This window comes from Sorex araneus, chromosome 2 (assembly GCF_027595985.1).
Source record: "Sorex araneus isolate mSorAra2 chromosome 2, mSorAra2.pri, whole genome shotgun sequence".
In the NCBI taxonomy this organism is placed as follows: Eukaryota; Metazoa; Chordata; class Mammalia; order Eulipotyphla; family Soricidae; genus Sorex; species Sorex araneus.
This window is the reverse complement of record NC_073303.1, coordinates 247,014,510-247,025,032: the sequence shown is the minus strand read 5'-3', so window position 1 is coordinate 247,025,032 and position 10,523 is coordinate 247,014,510. Positions and strand designations below refer to the sequence as shown.

Genomic DNA, 10,523 nt, shown 5'->3' with positions numbered 1-10,523 from the left:
AATTACATAAAAAAGAGATGATAATTTGGGCTAGAGTGGTAGTATAGCAGGTAGGGTACTTGCCTTGTACTTAGCCATCTCAGGGTTCGATTCTCAAAACCAAATTATCCACCATAAATGATGTCTGAACACAGAGCCAGGAGTAAGCCCTGAAAACTTCTGGGTGTGGCCCCCCAAACTTTTAAAAAGCCATAAAATTTTGTCATGATTTTCAAGAATTATTCAAAAATAAAATAGAGACTAGACACCTTATAATGTAATAGGAGATAATAATGGGTTTGAATACAGAAAGAACAATAAGAACCACAATGAACTTTCCAACAAAATATTATTCAACAGGGGATGGATGGATCATACAGTGGGTAGGACATTTGCCTTGCACACAGCAGACCAAGGTTCGATTCCCAGCATCCCACATGGGCCCCCGAGCACTGCCAGGAGTAATATCTGAGTGCAGAGCCAGGAATAAGCCCTGTGCATCACCAGGTGTGACCCAAAATGCCAAATAAAAAAAGAGTATTCAACAAAAAAACAAATATCAGTTTTCATCCTCTATATGAAAACCTCCTACACATGAATATTAACACCTCCAACACCACTGAGAACTTGTACTAAATGAGCAAGAGGTGTTTCGCATAGTCAGGCAGTGGAGGACAGGAAAAGGTATGCCATCGGATTAGAGTGTTGAGCTCACATTATCAGGCAATGAATCCTTCTCTTGAAGACACACATTTGATAATGACTGTGTTCATCTCTGAGATAGGCATTGGACATTCTGCTGAAAGAGAGCAATTTGACTGTGAATAATAAAGCAGAGAGATCATTGCAAACACAGCACATTAAAATCCACTTTATTTAAGTGTTCAAGTGGACATAGGAAATGTGCCACGAAGTGAAAGTGATCCCATTTTTTGTTTGTTTTGGGTCCACATTCAGTGTCACTGAGAGTTTACTCCTGATTTTCACTATGAACAACACTAAGAAGACTCAGGGGACCACTTGAGATTTCAGAGATTGAATCCAGATTGGCTACATGCAAGAAAATCCTCCATCTGTGTACTCTGGCTCAATCCCATTTATTATTTTCTTCTATTAATAAGCATATTCAAAAATATAGATTGATAATAATGAAAGCTATGTAGATTATGATGATTATATTATTTACAGGTTGGGGGCCACATCCAATATTACTCAAGACTGACTCCTAACATAAAGAACGACTGATTCCTGGCTCTGCATTCAGGGATCACTCCAGAGGACCATATTTGTTGCCAGAAATACACCACAGGTTGATTCTGTGAATGGTAAGTCCTTTATCCTTTGTAATATCTATCTAGTTTGTGATGATTATTTAGTAAAATTTTAAATGTTTGTGGTATAAGTCCTTTAACAAAAATATTTTGTAAGTAAAATGTGCTCTCATTAGAGAAGAGGGTATTGAAAATGCACCCGAACAATGGTAGACAATGAATTTGGAAATGTTTACCAAAAACTGTGGTGGAAACTGTGGGATGCAGAGACAGTGGCTAGGTATCAAATAAATTGAGCAATGGTCAAAGAAATGGTAATCAAGGAGAAAGAAAGAGGAAATGCTATACCCAACACATGAAAAATAATTACAATTTTTCTTCGAAGATTTTGACTTCAACATAATAGCCCTTTTTTCATGCCTAGGACAAGTGTCCTTTTGTAGTTCCTTTCACCAAGAGTGCATTCAGGGCCATCTTTATGTCTCTGTTTCTCAGACTGTAAATGAAGGGGTTCAGCATGGGGGTGACCACAGTGTACATGGCAGAGGCGGTTGAACTGGACTGTGAGCTGTGGGTAGCAGCGGAACTTAGATACACTCCAAGACAAGAGCAGTAGAATAAAGAGACCACTGAGAGGTGAGATGAGCACGTAGAAAAGGCTTTCATCTTCCCCTGCGCGGATGCGATTCTACCTATAGAGGAAACTATCTTAGAGTAAGAGTAAAGGATCCCAGCCAGGGGCCCCCCACCCAGCAGAACAGCTGAAATATAAATCACCACGTTATTAACAAAGGTATCTGAACAGGCAACTTGGACTATCAACTTGAGTTCGCAAAAAAAGTTGGGTATTTCCAAATCTGTGCAGAAAGTCAAGCGTAACACCAATATGTATTGCAACAAACATGCCAGACTACTCATGATCCAAGATCCCAGAACCAGCAGTCCACAGAGTCGGGGGTTCATGATGACCGTGTAGTGCAGAGGGTGGCAGATGGCCACAAAGCGGTCATAGGCCATCACGGTCAGAAGAAAGTCATCTAATGCTGTAAAAACACAGACAAAAAACATCTGAGCAATGCACCCTTCATAGGTTGTTGCTTTCCTTTCTCTCTGTATACTCAACAGCATGTGGGGGACGGTGGTGGAGGTGAAGCAGATGTCCACGAAGGACAGGTTGGACAGGAAGAAGTACATGGGCGTGTGGAGGTGGGGGTCTGAGCTGACGGCCAGGATGATGAGCAGGTTCCCCAGCACGGTGATCAGGTACATGGACAGGAAGAGCCCAAAAATGAGGGGCTGTAGCTCTGGATCTTCTGAAAATCCCAAAAGAATAAATTCTGAAACATTTCCATCATTGTCTGGCTTCATGTGATTGTATTGGTGATGCTAAAAAGAATAAAATGAACAAATACTATTCATAAAAAGCTGTATAAATATTTTAAGGACAATAATTCATTTTTGCATACATTACCACGATTAAATACTTTGGATCTTTTAAAATATCCTATTTAAGACATGCTCCCCCCATTTGAAAATATTCCTCAGTAAGTTTTTCCCAAAGCGTCAGAGAATTTTTTTTTCATTTATTGAATGAAATTCAGTGGAGACTGTCACTATTTGAATAGATTGCTGGGCTCGGGGTCTAAGGTGGTCGAGTAAAGTGATTCCCAGCACTCTATGATAGAACACAAAGAAGCAAGCAAAAAAAGATTTGTTGTAATATTTTAGAGGGGAATTATTTGTACAAAACAGGATGGCATGGAAATGGTGCATATTCTCTTATATGTCTTGGAAGTGCTTTAGCCAGTTCACATGTAGGCAAAGATGAAGTAGACAAGGAGGGAGAGTGGATTGTATGTTGGTATGTATATCTTGAGATGGGAACAAACAATGGTAATTCCCCAGGAAGGTACCTGTTTCAGATCACTGTATCACTGTCATCCCGTTGCTCATCGATTTGTTTGAGCGGACACCAGTAACATCTCTCATTGAGAGACTTATTGTTACTGTTTTTGGCATATCCAATATGCACAGGTAGCTTGCCCGGCACTGCTGTGCAGGCTCCATACTCTCAGTAGCTTGTTGGGCTCTCCGAGAGGAGATGAGGAATCAAACACGCGTCGGCCATGTGAAAGGCGAAAGCCAAACCTCTGTGCTATCGCTCTAGACCACCTGATTCAGATATTAAAATCAAACCAAAGCTGGTTATAGAAGTTGTGAGGCAGTGGGATATATGGCAGATGGTGTCAGAAGAGTTGCTGAGAAAATTTTTTTCTGTTACACAGAAACCTTATGGCTCATCAACCGGTCATCCATCTCTGGCCCTCTTATACTCCATTAATCTTGTGGCAAAGGTGACACATGAATAGAAACTCAATGGTTCTTAGTCCCTTCTCCTGCTGATTTCTGGCCCTTGAATTTTGAGATTTACCTTGTACCATACATAATCAGACATCCATAACCTGAGAAACTTTCTCTTCATAGAAAGCACACACACACACACACACAAACACCTCACGTATACATGAGGATGCAGAATGCTATAAGTGTTCTAAGTTTACTTGTATTTTTTTGCAATAAGAAAATCTACATTTGTTGATTTTGCCAGCTCACATATTTATTTATTCATATTCCTTATGAGTGAAACCACCCACTAAAATTTCATTTATTTTTATTCTTTATAATTAAAGAACTGTGATGTACAATATCTTTGATAGTTGAGTTTTAGGAATAGAATATTTCAACACCAAACAAAGAGCCAGTGTCAACCTTCCCCTATTAGAATTCCCACATTCTCTCCCCACCCTAACCACCCCTCCAGCCCCATACCTGCCTGTCAACTTCACAGGCACATTACAAAGTCCCCATGATTGCAGCTTAGATCTCATGTTTCAGTGTTCTGGGTCTGTCTTTTGGAGACATGGCTATCACTCGCCCACATCACAATATAACTGAAGCCCTGATGCCGTTCACCCATTGCTTCCTGTTCTCCTCTTTCCCCTTGATTTCTCTTCTTCTCTGTCCTTCTTCTCGAAACTCTTATTTAAATACTAGGGTCAGGGTGATCTAAACATCCCCCTTTACAAGACAATACCTTTCATCAACTAGTGTATACCACATAAGTGAGACCCTCCTGTGTCTTTCTTCTGGCCTATTTCACTCAACATGCTGTCTTTCAGTTCTAAACAGGTTGTAAAAAATTGCAGTATTTCTGCGTTCATTTCTTAAGCTGATCCAAAAAAAATAAATAGACTTTGGATTCCACTTTGGAGAAATGTCATAGTCAGCCATGTCACTTAACAAATACTTAGAAATGACTGTTTGATGAACATAGATGGAATAATGGAAAGAAGAAAATTGATTAAGAGGAAATGAAAAGACATAGTAAGCTCTGAGATTCTCTGAGCGATCTTGAGGATGAAAAGTCTTCATTGGTTCAGGCTACATTCCAACCTGATAACATTGCTGTGTCAACCAGCAGAATTTTATAAAAGGATCTTTTACAAAGGACAAAGTGAAATCTGTGTTCAAAACCTTATATATTCTGCAACCCCCCAAAATAAGTAGACATAAACAACTCTGGACTTTGCAAACAAAAATTTAAACAGTGCTTAGAAAACTAAGCAATTTGTATTTCAATAGAAGACTCATTTTTCCTCAGTCAAGTCCATCATTAATTAACCAATGTATTGCAACATGGTTCCACCGGGCAAGCTCCTTTAACACTATTCTTATATGGCATCAACTGTGATTTTTTTTTGGACAATGTTATCAAATCGATAATTTTTATTTCCTTGGGGGATATTCTAGTCCTGGCCCTGGGCTTTATGCAATAGGCAAATTATTCTTGTCTTCAAGCACTATCAATCCACCCCATAACAATTCCACATTTTAATACGAAAAATATTTTTTCATGCACTTATGCCTCCAGGAAGCACAGTATACTTACATATAGTCCACTGTCCTTTGACTCTGCCATCATAGAGCGTGAACCATGCTGCTTCTGCATTTCCTCTGGCATCCTTCACAGCAACTGAATACACGTGCATGTCTGTCAAGCCAAATCGTAGCATGTGATGGAAAGAAAATGAACTGAAAGCAGTAGAAGCAAAACACCTGAAAATATGTATTGTTCTTAAAGACAATTTCTTGAAGAGCATAAACACTCAATGAAACATGATGACACACAAGAATGATTGCCTAATATCTACCTACATTGATGCTTTGATTATTAAAGATTCAAATCTAAAATAATTTTCTAGAATCCTGTACTGGGAATTCTAGAAAATCTACAGGGGAGACACACAGTTATTATTTCTATATTGGAAGTTCATAGTTATATTGGTAGTTATACTTTGTTGTACTGGACTGGAGCAATAGCACAGTGGGTAGGGCTTTGCCTTGCAGATGGCCGACACAGTTTCGATTCCTTTGTCCTTCTCGGATCCCTGGCAAGCAACCGAAGATTATCCCACCCCGTTCAGCAGAGCCTGGCAAGCAAACCGTGGTATATTGGATATGCCAAAAACAGTAACATATCTCACAATGGAGACATACTGGAGTCCACTTGAGCAAATCGAGGAATAACAGGACAGAAGTGCTACCGTACTAATATTGGTAGTACAGATGAACTAAAATCACTGGGAAAAAAACAGTTATAAAGAAAACTTAATCAAATTTAAACTAAATGTATTATTTTAGAAAGGAGAAATGTCTTTCATACATTTCTCCTTGGACCAGAGGTTATAGATGGACAATGTGGGGAGCATCATGGGTGCTCTGATCTTGGTGGGCTGCAGTGGCTTTGTACACAGCATAAACATTAACACTACTGTAACCTGATCATTTAAATTAAAGTTAAAATATATAAATAAATGACACACACAAAAAAGAAAGGAAACTGTCATAGGGAATGGGGTTGAGAGTATTAAACTGATACCCAAGGATATTCTATATTTGAGGGAGGGAGCAGAAGATTAGTAGGTCTATACTATAAGCATGAAAATTAAAACTATTATATAGACTGCTGTCAATAGTATAAATAATGATATATTCCTCACTACAACATCCAGAGTGAAATGTCTCAGGACTACTCATAACTTGTGGGTGAAAATATTATTCTTGCTTGAAACACTTTAAACTTGACCCTCTCATAACTTTTTCCCAACACTGATAATATAGAGTGTAATGAGTTAGGAAATACAAGTCATTCAAACTGGAGTATCAGAGTCATGCCAAAATCTCAGCAGCCTCTGGTATCAATACATTCATCAATTATCAAGGCAGACCGATGAAACACTCCCCTGCCTCTAGACTAAGAAGAAAGGATGCTGGTGACCACTGGTCTACACATCCATTATCTCTCATTCTCCTTGCAGAGACCTGTTGGTGATTGAACTCACCCGCATGCCTCCAGGTGCAGGTGCGAATTCCTCCTTAGGAGGTTTATGATGAAGGAAGGTCCATCCTTCAGACAAGACAGCAGGAAGAGTGAAGTCTCATACCCCAGTCAGACCTAAGAATGAAAAGACAGATATCGCCAAACTTCTTTTCCATCCCAGAATCACAATTGCAAGGACACAAGAGATGAGCAATATTTACAGCGCCCGTGTCTGCCCATTAGGTATGTTTACTTCTTCTTCCTCTGGTCCCCAAGCACATCACTTCCCAAAGGACAGAAAACAATTCTTCCTAATGATTTGCTTTTCCAAAGACATTAGATGAAATGAATATAGTTTTGCTAAAGACTTGAACCCTTTGAATTTTTTCCAGTTTAAGCTAGAATTCCTGCCACACCTCTAACCAAGTAGCATCAAACCTGAGTTTCCATTTTCCCCATGAGGACCTTTTGTAATCTTATAAGTTCAATTCGCTTCTCAATTCAGAGCACTGAATTCAGGTGGAGGCATGACCTCCTGAGATCTGAAAAAATCGCCATTCCTCACAAGAGTTGAACTGAGGGGTTCTGGGGGTAATCCTGGATTTTGTGAAGTCCTTTCCAAAAATCTTAAAATTGTCTTTCAGTATAATATACAGTGACTGGAGCGAAAGCAAAGTGGGTAGGGCGTTTGCCTTGCACACGGCTGACCCTGGTTTGATTCCTCTGTCCCTCTCAGAGAGCTCAGCAAACTACCAAGAGTATCTCACCTGTAGGCTGGCTAGCTACTCGTGGCATATTTGATATGCGAAAAACAGTAACAAGTTTCACATGGAGGACATTACTCAAGCAAATCGATGAGCAACAGGATGACAGTGATACAGTGATAATATACAAAGCCTGGCAAGCTACCCATGGTGTATTCTATATGCCAAAAATTGTAACAGTAACAAAATGGTCTCACTTCAAATTCCTGGAGCAAGCAGATACCATTGGGCTACACTAGCCCGAGACAGGGACGAATGCAAACGTTATTGGTGTCCGCTCAAGCAAATCGATGAATATCGGTAAGACAGTGCTACAGTGCTACAGTACGATAAGTTAAATACTGCTCTTTGGTAAATAATATAAAACATTTAACGATAATAAAAATGTTTGGACATCTGAGTTTCACCATATAGACACTGCATTGTGTGAGGCTGACCCAAGCTTGATCCCCAACACTACGTAGGTCCCCCAAAAACCCTTCTTGGAGTTATCTCTGAGGATGAAATAAGGAGAAAGCCTTGAGCACCGCTGGATGTGCCCCCCTTCAAATCAAAAAAATAATTTATATTACAAAGACACTCAGTGAGCTACAAGAAACCTCAGATTAACAATAACCTCAGAAATAGAATTATTGAATGTGTGTAGTCCTTTTTAGAAATCATTAAAGTATACCTGGAGTAAAAACTTTAAAAAATTAGTTAAAATTTTATTATAAAGCATTGAAAATCTAGACCAAATGACAGAATGCACACATAATCTTGAGAATTTAGGAACTTATCAGAGGACAGAACTAAAATTTCCAATGTGAGGAAACCATGCAAGGACAACCAGACTACATGAGAAATAGCATCATAAACATAAAATTATTTAAGAAGAAGAGAAGAAAAGAGAATCATAACTATTCTTTAAAGAGACAGGGGCTGGAGTAATAGTTGAGCAGATAAGGCACTTGACTTGCACATGGTCAATCCAAGTTCCATCTCCAGCACCCCACATGGTTCCCCAAGTTCCACAGGGCTCATACCTGAGCCCGGAGTCATGAGTAACCCCTCCACATCACTGAATGTGACTCCAAACAAACAAAAAAAAAACAAAAAGAAATAACGTCAGAACTTTTCAAATATTAAGAAGGAAGTAGACATAATGTTCATGATGCTAATCAAAACACCTAATTATTAAAGTGCAAGATGATCTTCAGGACACATGACAGGCATATTTTGCATCATTGGTTTGAGACTACCTCAGTAAAAATATTGCAACAAGTTAAGTGACATGAATATTTTCACTTCCCAGACATAGTATAAAAGTGTTCTGCTTATACTATGTCTGCTAAATTTGTGATAGTATCACTGTATCACTGTCATCATGATGTTCATCGATTTGCTCAAGTTGGAGCTTGTGACGTCTTCATGTGTCCCAGCCCTGAGATTTTAGCAGTTTCTCCTTACTCTTCCTTCAAATGGTGCCATATTGGAGGCTCTTTCTCGGTCAGGGGAATGAGACCCGTAATTGCTACTGTATTTGGCACATCGAGAATGTCACGGGGAGCTTGCCAGTCTCTGCCGTGTGGGCGGGATACTCTCAGGAACTTGCCAGGCTCTCTGAGAGGGATGAAGAATATAAGAGAATACAAGCAAGTAGGTTAGAACCAAACAGATGTGTGCTGCTCTAGGTACACTATATTGTGACAGTAATATGTGATAAACTTGTCATGAAAGCATGACATTAAAGCTATATTATTGTATTTCCCAATTAAAATAAAATTAAAATTAAATAAATAGAAATAATGTGTGTATCTTAATAAATTTAAATACTTCACTGTCAAAAACTATCTGATCCTTTAGCCAATTATAGACATTTGTATGCAGAAGATGTTATGAAAAATGATCATGCATTTTACTTTTTTTTGTTTTATTTTATTTTATTTTATGCTTTTTAATTGAGATACCATTAGAACAGTTACAGGGCTTTCAGGATCAATGTCAGTCATACAATGATCAAACACCCATCCCTTCCTTCACCTGTGCACTTGTTCTACCACCAAGAACCCCAGAGAAATCCCCTCCCTCCCCTCCTCCTCTATGTCACAGATGATTTTCAATTCACTCTCTCATTACTTTGATAACATTCAGTTTTTGACAGAAAACTCACTATCATTATTTGGAGTTTCCCCCCCAACAGTCAGACCTGTCAGAATGTCCTCGGTAGATTGTGTGTTTTCTGTTGTTGATAACAATGAGCAGATGATGTTGCACGGTCGTGAAAGTGGCCGCCCAGTTTTGGGATTCTGGTATTAAGTCCAGACGTATTTCTTCCAGCGGCTGCTGTGTTCCGAGATTGGTTTGTGTGCCTCTGGGATCATGGCTGTTCAGGAGCGGGGGAGCTGTTAGTGGGTGGCCGCTGGGGTCTCATTTGGGCAGGAAGCAGGGCCAGTTCTGCACCCCCCTCCCCCATTGCAGGATTCCTCATGAGCCCCATCATTGCAAGCTCCCACCTCTCTGTCCAATTGGCAATAAACGGTGGCGGTTGCCCTGCTGCTGAGAGGGGAAAAGGAGGAGGACAAAAACTCTTTCCCTCCCGGGGCTGCACGGGACCATAGTTTAGTTCAAAGTCCATGAGTGTAGTAGAAGCTCAGTGTCGCTGGGACTGGAACTGGAGAAGGCGGGGACTCTGCACCTTCTCTGTGTGGTGCCCCAGTGTTGTTAGCCCGGAGCATCTCCGGCTTTCAGTGTGGCCGGCCTGGATTCTTACTGCTGAATCTTGCGGCAAAATGGCCAGCGTTTTATTTCTTGATTGAAGAAATTATCTGACATTATGTTTACTCGTCCCCATTGCATACATCAGAATTAAATGTGGGCGAAGGAGATTATATTTTTAAAAACTGTCTTAGAAAGACATGAAGTCTTCTCATGCTTTCCTTAAAATGATACACAAATCAAAATGTGTAGCATGTTCAGAAGAAAGAGAAGGTGATGACATTGGACTTGAATTATCAAATGAGTCATAACCAAGACAACAATGCACATTTCAAAACTAAACAAAATGAAATTAACTGTCACTGTCATTATTCTATAAAAATAACCCCCTACATGCCAACCTATCTACATACGGACAACACCTTCCTTGGT

At 39.7% G+C, this 10,523-nt stretch overlaps 1 protein-coding gene across 1 annotated transcript; it reads right to left on the bottom strand.

The window, feature by feature from the left end:
• Positions 1–1,670: 1,670 nt before the first annotated feature.
• LOC101556996 (olfactory receptor 7A5-like) lies at positions 1,671–2,618 on the bottom strand. Its single transcript, XM_004615056.2, has one exon. It carries the CDS (start codon positions 2,616–2,618, stop codon positions 1,671–1,673), a length of 948 nt encoding a protein of 315 aa, XP_004615113.2.
• Between the last annotated feature and the right edge of the window lie 7,905 nt (positions 2,619–10,523).